The sequence below is a fragment of the Neospora caninum genome, chromosome IX, assembly GCF_000208865.1.
Source record: "Neospora caninum Liverpool complete genome, chromosome IX".
Lineage (NCBI taxonomy): Eukaryota > Apicomplexa > Conoidasida > Eucoccidiorida > Sarcocystidae > Neospora > Neospora caninum.
Genome location: NC_018390.1, coordinates 4085670 through 4097948, shown reverse-complemented (window position 1 = coordinate 4097948; position 12279 = coordinate 4085670). Strand labels below are relative to the sequence as shown.

At 59.8% G+C, this 12279-nt stretch overlaps 1 protein-coding gene across 1 annotated transcript; it reads left to right on the top strand.

Moving 5' to 3' along the window:
• Positions 1 to 351: 351 nt before the first annotated feature.
• Positions 352 to 11177, top strand: NCLIV_043390 (hypothetical protein; the record flags this gene model as incomplete). The annotated part of the gene is made up of 13 exons (XM_003881255.1): positions 352 to 681; positions 895 to 1544; positions 2115 to 2310; positions 2785 to 3213; positions 3597 to 4373; positions 4672 to 5010; positions 5311 to 7340; positions 7514 to 7709; positions 7972 to 8306; positions 8837 to 9023; positions 9314 to 9471; positions 10146 to 10240; positions 10738 to 11177. The coding sequence occupies 13 exons, from the start codon at positions 352 to 354 to the stop codon at positions 11175 to 11177; spliced, it is 6162 nt and encodes a 2053-aa protein (XP_003881304.1).
• Between the last annotated feature and the right edge of the window lie 1102 nt (positions 11178 to 12279).

Genomic DNA, 12279 nt, shown 5'->3' with positions numbered 1-12279 from the left:
AGGGAAACCCCAAACTGTCCTTTTTTTCCGTTTTTTCCTCTCGCCTCGTGCTCTCGCTCGTTCTCTTTTCCGCGTGCAGATCCGTTACGCGGACGCCGCGTCCCTTCCTGTCTGCGGGAGGAAGGCCAATTTCTCGCCGCCGGTCCTTCGCCTCTAAAAGGAAAGTTTCATAACCGCCGAGGATTCGCCACGATACTAACGCAGCTTGTGGCATAGAGAGAAGGAGAATAGAGAAGTAAGGGGACAGGGACTCGGAGACCCAAGAGGCGGGCCGGCAATTGCTCTGCGGCTTGAGAGGAGCAAAGGGCCAGGGCGGCACCGCAAGGGAACCGGAGAAGAAGAGAGGCAAAGATGGAGAAGACAGGCGAGCGGTCAGGGGGCGAGAGTGAGGCGCGAAGAAAGACGGTTTCTTCTTCCGGAGAAGAGGGCTCGGGGACGGAAGAAGGAATGGGGAGCGAGGAAGGCATGCAAAGCCGAGAAGAGCAGAGCGAAGAGAGAGAAGAAGAAATGGAAGAAGATAGTGAAGAACAAGATGACGAAGAGGCGCAGGAACGCCTTATGCTTGCGGAAGCCAAAAACCTCTCCGCGGAAGTGAAACAAAATCCTTGGCGGGGCGCAGACGGCGCGCTGACCTTCCAGCGGCTCACCGAGCTGTACAGACACCTCGGCGAATACGAAAAGGTGAGGCAACCGACTTTCTCCAAGGAGGCATGCAAACAGATACACTTAGGTGTGTGCGCATGCGTGCAGAGTGTCCAGGCTGCCTCGTTTTGCATCTCTACAGACACCGCTGCAGTGAGCAAGCACGCAGAAAGCAAAGCGGACACCTCTCGACTGTACATACACCTCAGTACATGCATATGTGCATGTCTTTGTACTTCTGTGTTTTTTCAGCTGAATCGCACGGCGCGCCTGTGCTGCGTCTACTGCCCAGTGGGCGAGGAGTTTCTTCTTTCGTGGCTAGAGGAGGAGAAGCGCGTCGCGCGTCTGCTCTCCAGTTCTTCCTTTGAGTCTTCGTGTTCCGCGGCCTTTCCTTCGCACCAGCCGCTTCCTCGCGAGCAACACCGGCACATCGAGCGCCTCTACCGTTTGTCGCGGTTCGTCTTGCCGTCTGTCTCGCTCGCGCTGAGCCACTTGCGCTTCGAGGAGGCTGCAGTCTTCGCGTCTCTTCCCGGCGCCTTCCCCGGCGCGGTCTCCGGCTCGTCCTCTTCGCCGTCGGGGGCGTCGACGCGGAAGATCCGCGACATGTTTGAAGAGGCGCTAGACGACTTTGCCTTGCACGCGCTCGAGGGCCCCGTTCTCTGGGCGGCGTTCCGCCACTTTGAGGGCGCCGTTCTCGACCAGCTGCGCAGGCGCAGAGAACAGCTGGACGCACAGAGCAAGACGCGCGAGAAGGCGGAGCGCGCGGGAAAGGACGGCGCGCGAGAGGACGCGCGCGAACTGGACAAAGAAATCGCCAAGCAAATGCAAAGAATCCACCGCCTGTTCTGCAGGCAGCTGCAACTCCCGCTGGCCGGGCTCGGAGACCTCCTCGACGAATACCGGTACAGCAAATGAACACCCACAAGAAAGGCCAAAAGGGAAGAAGACGCGATTGAGAGAGACACAGAGGAAGAGACGAGAGAGGCGCAGGGATAGGGGGAAGAGAAAGAGAAGGCGAAGCGAAAAAGAGGAGGGGGAGGCGGTCTTCTCCTTTTCCTGCAACTTTGACGTCTGTCTGCTAGTGCTCTTCGTGTTTGTTGCCTTCAAGCATCGGCAGTCCCATTTCGTCTCGTCTATGCAGTTTTTATCTCCCCTCGTCTTCCCTGCCCTAATCTCTTTCACTCACTTTTCCGCTCTCTCCACTTCTGTGTCCCTCTGTTCTCCCTGTTTCTCTTTTCTCCCAGTCCTCTCCGTTCCTTGCCGGTAATCTGTCCGTCCCTTGTCTGCAGTGTCTCCTTTCCTTGCCTATGGTGTCTCCGTTCCTTGCCGGTAATCTGTCCGTCCCTTGTCTGCAGTGTCTCCTTTCCTTGCCTATGGTGTCTCCGTTCCTTGCCGGTAAGCTGTCCGTCCTCTTTTGAGCTTACGGTGTCTCTTCTTTCTGTGCCCACGGGCTTCCTTTGCTGCGCATGCAGTCTGTGGGATTCTGAGGTTTTCCCGCGGCCCCTCGGCGAGGCGGAAGGCGAGGAGGCGCGCAGTCGCCGCGAGTGGCTGGGGGCGGCGGAGGCGGCGCATGCAGTCGGCTTGTCGGTGTGGCAGCGCGAGCGAAAGGATTTCGAGATTGAGGTACAAAGCGCCTTCGACGACGACCAGGCGAACAAGCAAATCTCGGTGAGTTCCGCGACGGCACGCGCGCCGAAGATAGAGACCGTTGGGGTTTGTTCAGAGAGTTGCCGCTTTCTCCCATTCTGGAGGGAGAAAGATGTCAATTTCAAAGCTGAAAGGTGTCGAAATCGAAGCTGAAAGGTGTCGAAATCGAAGCTGAAAGGTGTCGAAATCGAAGCCGGGGACCTTCGCGCTGCTGGCCTTCTCTGCAACGGCCGCACGTGCACGCGACGTTCGTCGTCTTCGCTGTCGCGTTGATCTCTCCTGCCTGCCGTCTGGTGCTCTGGAGATTTCTCTTTCGTCTGCCTCGAGACTTCTGCGTGGTGTTTTCTGCGCGCTCTGCCTTCCCCTGGTGCAGCCGTCCTGTTTCTTCCCCGCCGTCTTTCGCATCTCTCTCTGTTTCCCTCGCGTTTCGCCTCGTGTGACTTCGTCTCGTGGAAGTCCTCACTTCTCGTGCGCGTTTCCGCTCCGTCTGCGCAGTGCACAGCTCGCGTGTGGCGAGCGTACTTGGCCTCTGAGAGGCGCTCCGGAGACCCGCGGCGGTTCTACGCGACGACGCTGCGTGCGCTCGAGGAGCTCGGCTCGGTCCACCTGCAGCTGTGGAAGGACTCGGCGGACGCGTTTTACTCGCTTTCCCTCGAGTTCGCCGCTCGCGCGCAGACGGACAAAGACGGAGAGGACACGAAATCCGAGAGGAAGCCGCGAAGCAGGCGAGGCGCGGAGAAGAAGTGGGCGCTCGCCGAGGGCTGGTGTCTCCTCCCAGACGAGGAGCACGAAGAACCGAACGAGGGTCGAGAACGAGTGGTCTGTTCCCGCTGGCTGCTCGAGAAGGAACTGGTTCTGCTCCAAAGAGGCATTCGCCACTTCCCGCGCGACCGCTCGCTCTGGACTCGGTACATCCAGTGCTCGGTAAGCCGTTCGGTCCGAACCGACAGATGCGTCGTGCCTGCACACGTCTCGAAGGGAAACGCAACGCCTGCGACCGACCCACGACCGGGCTCAACAGGAGGCGACACTTGGTGGCGGCCGTTCGGTGTTCCGCGGGATTCTTCCCCACCCCCACCCCAAATCTCTCTCTGTATGAAGCCTTATTTCCATCTCTCCCTCGGTGTGGTTGTGCGTGTCTCTCCAGCGATATGCTTCGTCTTGTTGTCTGTGGCATCTCCAGTGCGCCGGTTCGGGTCCCCCCGACTTCTCGTCGCGGGGCTCGCCGAAGCGCCCTCTTCTTCTCGCGAGAGCGAGTGGGAGCGTCTCTCATCTGGCGAGGGTGTCTGCGTGTCTTGTTTCTCCAGGCGGAATTCGTTGCGAACGCTGACCAGCTTCAGACGATTCGCGACACTGCATGTGTGAAGGCTCTCAACCTCCCGCCTGCTCTGCTCGCCACGCCTCGCTCTCCAAAACCTTCCTTTTCCCCCGCGGATGGCGCCGCCGTGGAAATGCAGCTGGCCTTTGCGAAGGGGTTGGTGGCTGTCGCGAGGCGGGTGACGGCGCGCCTCGCTGCTGACGACGGGGAAGCCCAGCGGCGCTCCGCGGAAGGCGCCGCCGCGTCTACGAGGGAGTCGCTCCGAGCCCTCGTTCACCGCGCGCGAGATGCGTTCTGCCTCGCAGTAACTCTGGCGGAGACGCGCGCCGCCGCCCCTGCGTCTTCAGCCTCACCGAGTGTTGCTTCTCTCTCTGTGGACGCAGAGCCTGCGAGTGCGTCGCCGGCGCCGCCCGGCTCGGCGGGGAGCTCTCAGCTGCTTCCGGCGGCTCTCGTTGCTCACGCCAAGGGCGAGGCCGAGCTCCTGCACGTCTGCCGGGAGGCTCGGGTCGGTCTCGAGGCGACGAGCGCGGTCCAGACCGCGCTCAGTCTCGTCGGGAGACTGCAGGCGTGTCCGTCGGAGCCGCGCGCGTGGCTGGCCGCCGGTGCGCTCCTCGCCGAGCTCGTCCTCGCGCTGCACGGAGAGAAGAAGGGCGCGAGCGAAGGCCCCGAGAGAGAGAGAGGCGAAGACGTTCAGCAGTTCGTCGCCAGGTGGATGCTCGCGGCGCAGGCTGCGCTGGCGGGTGACGAAGCAGAAGTCGCCGCGGCGGTGAGAAGGAGGAACCGCGAAAACGCGGAGGCAATTTCGCTCGAGATCACGAGGCTGTGGTGGGGGACTAGGCCGAGGAGCAGCGGCTGAGGACGACTGCAGACGTCGTTCTCGCTGTCAAATCGGTTCTCCTGTTTCTGGGAGTCTCCAACGTTTCATGGGGGGGAACCGGTGTTCAGGACGTGCTGCGGGTTGCGCCTCGGGCGATCGCGCTGACTCAAACCACCACGTACTTTAGGACAGAGCGGACGCGCCTTTCACCCCTTGCGCATGCGTGTGTGTGTCGCCGTGTGTTCAGCGGGAAGAGCTGGAACTTCGCTGGAAGGAGGTTGCGTCGCTCGTCTCGTTTTCGCCTGCGGCTTCGCTCACGTGTTCGTCGCCGCGCTCATCGTCTTCGCTCTCGTCAGCCCACGCCTCGGGCATCTCTTCGCCGCGGGGCAAGGACAAGCCGCGCGAAGGAGAAGGCAGCGCCTCCTCGCCCACCGTCGCCAGTCGAGATTCTTTTTTCCGCTCGGGCGCGGACATGTCTGAGCAGAGAGACCGCCGACAGCCCGCGAGGGAGAGCGGCGAAGACGGCGAACGAAGCCTCGCGAGTCCTGGACTGGTCCCGGCAGACGAAGACGCGGAAAAAGAGAGGGTGAGACGCGCGAAACCCCGCGAGAAATTGTCCGAGGGGGGTCGACGCTCGCAGGATAAAAGACACACACGGAGACAGGCTGTTTTCTCCCCCCTGGCTAAAGGGGGGGGGGGGGGGGGAGGGGGATAAGCGAAGTGTACCATCGGTCTAGGAATGTCGATATCCTTTTTCAGAGTTTCTTTAATTCGAATCTTGGAGCTCACACATCTTTCTCGAAGGCGAGAACCCGGCAGGCACAAGTTCGGCCTGCGAGTCGCGTTCTCAGTCGCTTCTTCTTCTTCTTTGACCTGTTGTTTGCAGGCTGCAGTCTGTCTCTCCTCGATTCTGCGGTTGCGGAAGAAGAGGCAGCGGCTTCAGGGCGAGACGGACTGGGAAACGTCGTCGGACTGCTCCACCGACAGCGTGGCGGTGGCAGTCGGAGTGCCCTCGTCTGGGAATTCTCCCGAGCTTCTCTCGTCTCTCTCACTGCTCCATCCTTCGTCTCTCAAAGGGGCGACGCCTGGCTCGGTCCTTTCCAGCGGGTCTGGCCCCGCCAACCACGCGACGCAGTCTTGCTTCTTTCCTTCGCTCGCGGCCTCGCCGACCGGCCCCGAGCACTGTCTCTTCTCCACTGCCGCGGCAGGCGCGTCGCCCCTCCTCTCGATGCTGTCTCCAGGCTCCCGGGCCTCGTCGGCGCATCCGTTCCCAGCGCCTGTCGCCGCCTCGCCGACCGCCGGCGCCCGGAAACTCGCCGGCGCCGGAGACTCGCGCGCGGCCGCAAACAACTCAGGTCCGACTCTCCCGCCGTTGCTCCTCACCCCCGCGGTCGGATCGGTGTCGGGCCTCGGTGCGCAGCAACTCGCCAACGGCGCCGACCGCGCGGGGGTTTCCGGCCAGCAGGTTGCGCGCGCGCTCGCAGAAGCCGGCGCGAAGAAGAAGAAGCTGCGAGGCCGCTCGAGTTCCGGATCCGCATGCGCCGGGGGGACCGAGTCCGGCATGCTCACGGCTGGTCTACTGCCCGCGGGCGCGGCCGCGCCGCCGGGGGAAGAAGGGCGAGAGGCGACGCCACGCGCTGCGAGTTCGGGCGCCGGCGCAGGGACTGCCGGGGACGGAGGAGCCTTGTCTCCGGCGTTGGAGCCCGCGGCGACGTCAGAGAAAGGCCTCGCGCTGCCGCCGACTTCGCTCTCGGCGTCGCTGCACTTTGGCGGGGCCGAGAGTCACCTTTCTTCCTTTTTCTCTGGGCGCGTCGGCGCAAGCAGTCTCCAAGGCGCGGGGGCTGAGGCGCAGTGCCCTCCCGCAGCCCTCGCGGGCGCCGCGCGCTACGCCTCTTCGCCGTCGTCCTTCTCCCGGTCGGCGTCGCCTCGGACGCCGCTGTCGCCTTCGCTCTCGCGCTCCTCGCGCTCGCCCTCGCCGTCAGTGTCGCGGCGGAACTCGGGCGCGTTTTTGCCGCTCTTTGGAGGCGCCGAGAGGGACAAAGGCCTGGGGGGCGAGCGCGCGCAGCTGGCTAGCTCGGGTTCGACGCTCTTTCTCTCGCCGGACGAAATCGAGAGGGCGACGCGAGCGACATGGGACGGCCACGAGTCGGCGGATCCTTCTCTCGCGCCTCCCGTCCCGCCGTCTTCGCCCAAGTCTTCGCCGCGCATGCTCCCCTCTTCGCCTTCTCTCGGCTTCGCGGCTGTCCCCACCTCGCTCTCTGGCGAGCGCGGCGCGGCGCGAACTCGCGGAGACAAAAGTCGCCACGGAGGCCCCGACCCCTCCAGCGGGGCGGGGACAACGCCCACTGCTCCCGGTCCTTCTTCTTTGTCTCCTCACCACGCGAGTGTTTCTCGCGAACCTGGCGTGAGTCTGTCGGGCTTTGTGGAGTCGCACGGCAGTCGCCGCACGTCGGGTGAGGACGAGGCTGTGGAGAAGCGCGAAAAGGGCGAGGCGGGCAAGACAGAGAAGGTCGGAAGTCTTGACGCGTTCGCCTCGCCCAATGCGAGTGCAGCTATGCCCCCGCCGCCGTTCACCCCGCGGAGACAGAGCCGGCGAGCGGCGCCGAGCGCGCAGCGAGAGGAGGGCGAGAGAGAGGAGCCTCGGCGCGATCGGAAGCGTGGCGAGGAGGAGAAAGAATCTAGAGGCGAAGCAGACGAGCGCGGGCACGACAAGCGACGCAGAAAACGGGAAGACGACTCGGGAAGCCCGACACTCTGCGGGGGGACAGGCGAGGAGACAAGGGAAAGCGAAGGACAAAGCGGAGGGCAAGGCCGAGAGGAGACCGGTGAAGGAGAGAAGGACGAACGCGACACGAAGGACGCACGCGAACACGATAGCGTTGTGCCTCGACGAGGGAAACACATCCACCAACTCCGGTACGTTCAACCTGCCAACTATTCTTCTCAGTGTGTGACGTCTTTCTGCCGACTTCAAAAACGCCTCACCGATTCCTCTCTTTTCTTTCTTCTCTTTCTTTTCTTTCGTCTTTTGGTCTTTCTGCGTGAAGCGTGCGTTTGCTTGTCGGCTCTCGCTCCGCTTGTGTGTCCAGTGCGGCTGAGCAGACGCAGCAGGACGTGGCGCTGGACGAGAACCTGCCGCAGGCGGCCGAGGACGAGGCGCTGCGCATCGCTGCGTGCATGGGGAAAGTCGAGGAAAAACAGACGGTGTGGATTTCGAACCTCGACGAATCCGTCACGGAACACGACCTCCTCCTCCACTTCCAGGCCTGTCCAGGATTCACAGGCGTACGTATCTCACTCGAGAGATCATCACAATGCATATCTATATACATGTAGATTTACATCTACATAGGTGTATTCATTTGTGCACACATGCATGTAGGCAGATGAATCTATGGCAGTGTCACGGGGAGTGCGTGGAAACCCGGGAATCCCATTTTGCGTTGTGAAACAGTCAAGCTTCAGTTTTTTGATGTGGTAGTGCATGCTCGGAGTACGAAAGGAAAAGGTTAACTTTCGTGGGGCGTGTGTTTTTGCGGATTTCCAGGTTCGCCTTGTCCTCGATTTCCGGCGACGGTCCAAGGGGTTTGCCTATGCAGACTTTGATAGCCCGAGTGCTGCTGCGGCGGCGGCTGCGTGCATGCACGGCGTGAAGATCCACGAGCGGCCGATGAAGGTTTTGGTCTCTCAGCCGACGCGGAGCGTCTACGAAGAGAAGACGCTTTTCATCTCGCAAGTCGCGGAGCACCTCGGCGAGGAAGACGTGCGCCGCGAACTGGGCAATCTCGGCTTCGCGAACATCGGCGGCGTGCGTCTCATTCGCGCAGGCGCCCCGGCGCAGGGCGAGAAAAGAGACGAAACGGGCACTGGAAAACACAAAGGGTGCGCAAGAATGCCTTCGTCGCCGGAGCTCTCTCAGTGAACGGTGGTTATCTGCACAGAGTCTCGCATCTGCATTTTTGCGCGCATGCAGCGAGGTGGAGCTTTCTAGGGGTTTGCGTACGTCTCTGACGGTGGTCGGGGATACTGAACGGCTTCGCGTCGCTGCCAAAGTTCGATTCTTGTCTCTTGGCGTAGGCAGGCAGTGCTGACCTCTCGACAGAACACACCATTCCATATATGCACACATTAATGTTGGTGTGCAGGTTGATGCATGGCATGCATTGCTGTATTCACTGATGTATGCGTATCTACTGAGTACATTTATATATAGGTATATACATATATACATATATATGAGAGAATATATACATGTGCATGTACATGTGTTGGCGCCTGCAGATGGATAAATGGAGGGGTTGTGTGCGGTGTCCCGTCGAGAGGTGACGTGGCCGCGCCCGTCTTTTGCGCTTTTTCTGTTTTTTAGAGCCTGTCCACTTTCGTCGCAGAGTCTGTTCCGTTAATTTTTGCAGGTACGGGTACATTGACTTCCCTTCTCAAGAGGCGGCGGTGGAGGCATTGCATTTCTTCCTGCACCAGCGGCGAGATGCCAAGGGCGAGGAGACCCCGGAGAAGTTTCTGCTCGGCGGCGAGCCGTTCCGCCTGGCTCCGTCCATTCCGATGAAGAAACATCGGTGGATTCTCGCGCCTCCAAACAAAGTGAGGCGGCACGCGTGTGTCTCTGTGCAGATCGAGCGCTGCATCTGCGTTGCAGTGTAATCTGCCTCTCTAGGCGCGTAGCGGAGTTTGTGCGTTTGCATGCTTCGATTTCTCCAGCGTCGCGAACCGTGAAGCGATAGAGAGAGCGACAGAGGAACAACGCACAGGACAAAAAACGCGGTTGTCGAAACCGAGGTGTAGCGAGAGAGATGCCACGGGGCCGAGATATGTCGGCGGTAGGCGCCCAGAAGCCGTGTGTCTCTCTTTTTCCTGGGTCTCTTTCCCATCAGGAAACAGTGAAGCGCGAGCAAGAAGTGAGGAAGGAGGCGCCGGTCGACGCAACAACGATCTTCGTGAAGAACCTCGCCTTCTCCGTCGTCGAAGAGGATCTGGCCAATCACTTTGCCACTCTATGTAACGTCACACCCTCCCAGACGGTTGTGTGTAGGTGAGGAGACGCGCGAGATACGCACCTCTCAGACGCTCTTCAGTTGTATTTTTAAATGCAGGACCAAACTGAAGAAAACGCGTTTTATGCCTCGTTCGTGCGCACCTCAGGATATCTGGCCGTGGTCACTGGGGCTCTTCCTGGCCGACTGCATGCGCGCGGCTTTTTCAGAGAGAGGAGACACCTTCGCGGATGTATGTGTGTGTGTGTCGGAGGACGCACGAGACGTTTTCGCGAAAGAGTGTCAACGCGCAGTTTAGGTGCATGTCTTGCCGTTAAAAACGAGTACGGTCTTCGGACGAGTGGAGATGCAAAGGCGTGTATCCATTTCGAGAGGTCCTCCCGCCGCCAGCTTCGTTCTGTCTCCGCCGGGGAGCGTCGCGTTTTCCCTGTCTGTCTTCTCTGCCGACCGCGCGCGGGAGACGGCAGAAGCCGGCGAAGACGAGCAAGCGAGAACAGAGAGGGGAGAAAGACTGCGGCAAAAAGACAGAAGACCGGGGCGGGAGAAGCGCGCGCGACTGCGCGGTCCGGAGGGACCGGAAACTCGGAGAATGGAGAGGAATTCTTTCACTGCGCGTGCTTTTTCAACGAAAAAGAGGCTCGGGGGAAGACGCAGGGAGCCTCGTGCGGTGGTTGATTCGCGGTTTGCCTTTTTTCCGTCTTTTTTTTTCCAGGGATGTGAACGGCAAGTCCCGGGGCTTCGCCTTTCTCAAATTCGACAGCGAGGGCGACGCCATGGCCGCCATGCTCGCGAACGACTCGACTCTCAGTAGGGAAAAGAGAAATGAAAAGGGAAAATCAAGAGGTGCTCCGTGACTTGGAGGACCGTGCACGGATGGCAAGAGGGAAGGGCGTTTCGTTTTCTCCGTTGTGTCTTCTCTTCAAAAACTCCAGGCACGTTTGGCCCGGTGTACCGTTCTTCGCTCCGCTAGTGTAATGGTTGCCTTTTCCGCACGTGAAGCGACGAGGAACTGCTCAAGTTCCACACTGCAGTGGACTTCGTCGGTGCTTCAAGTGCGGCAGCTTTTTCGACATAGAAAGACACATTCATACGTTTGCGCACATGTAGGAGATTAGATGCAGTATAAATGCATAGTTTTACTTTCACGCGTGTGTGGAACGGGGGCGAGGGTTTCAGCTTTTGGAGAGTGTGTTTTTGGTTCCTTCGTGTTTTTCAAAGAATCAGCGAGAAGGGGCTTCTCGACGGGTGCGCGTCTCGCATCGGCATTTTCGCGGATTCCCCTTTTGTGTCTCTCTGCTCTTTAGACGGGCGGCCCATGACAGTCTCCAGGTCGACGCGCAGCATCACCACGCCGAAGAATCCTGCGCGGCCTCGCGGCGCCGGGCGGTCCCAACCTCTCGGCGAGAGACAGCGACCGGGTTTGGGTTTCGACTCGCGCCGGGGCCACCAGAAACCCCGCCTAGCTCTCGGAGACACTGGGCGCAGAGGCCTAGAGGAGCGCGAAAAGCAGGCGGCCTCCTCTTCTCTTTCTTGCTCGGCGGGGCGAGGCGGCGAGGACAGAGAGAAAGAGAACGAAGGAAAGGAAGCGGAGATGCACGAAGAGAAGGAACCGATGAAAGAGGAGAAAGAACCGATGAAGGAAGAGAAAGAACCCGTGAAGGAAGAGACGGGCGGGAAGACAGAGGGGGACAAGACGAAGACAAATGCGTACTTTCGGCAGTTGTTTCTCTCTGGAGGCCTTTAGCAGAAGGGCTAAAAACGGGGGCAAGATGCCTTCAATGCGTTTACTTCGCACGGTGCATCGATTCCCTCAACGTTCTTTTTTTTCCCTGGGTTTTAAGAGACCGAAAACAGAGCCACTGGGGCGGTCTGGGAGGCTCTTGAACAAACAGTCTCGCGATCTTCAGAAGCAACCAAAACGCTGTGTATTCTCTCAGCGTCTCTTACCAGCAAGACGCTTTTAGCTAGATAGAGTTAATTAGATATGTATATATACGCACTATCAGCACAGCTACACGCGCACCTATATATATATATATATATATGATTGTATGTATGTAGGCATATGTGTACAAATGCGCATCCACAACGGTAGAGGGAGGTGTTTCAGGACGTGAGGCAAGTTCTTCCTCACAGAAGAGCAGGAAATGTTTTATATACATATGCACATATGTACATATAGACGAATGTGTGCATGTATAAGCACATCCTTAAAGAGGCCTGGGCGTTTGCCGATTTCCTTGGGTGTGCATCTTTTGCGGAGATAGATGTGTCTGAGTCTGTTCGGGGGGAGTCTTCGCCTGGGGGGGGCTGAAGCGAAAAGAGAGCGACACACGCCTCTTCCTGCCATATATGCCCTCGAAGCGGCGCTTGCCAAAACGAGACCCAAAACGAAACCGGAAGGGCTGTGTCGAACTCACACTCGGCAACGGATCCTGTCCCCTTTCTTCCCCGTCTTTCTCTCCCCTGTTCCCTCTCTCCCGGTCTCTCCCTCGCTTCTTTCCCAGGACCGTTCTCGACGTCTCGCCTCTGTCGCGGCTCTCTTTGTTCGCACTCCGCTTCTTCCTCGCCCCCCGTCGACACTTGCCTCAGCTTCTCCCGCAGCTGGCGGTCCTGTGTAGCTACACACAACTTGGACGGGTTTTTCTGCCCGACCACGCGGCAGATGCAGCGAAAGGCGTCCGCGCAGAAAACCGTGCCTCCAGCTGCCTCGTGGCTTTCCGCTTCTTTCCATCCGCGATCTTCCTTCTCGGAAGAAGAGACGCTTCTGGTTTTCTTGGAAAAGACGACGCCGAGTTGCTCCTCCTGTTGCCGAGCTCGGGAGGCGGCCAGAGCCGGGTGAAGCG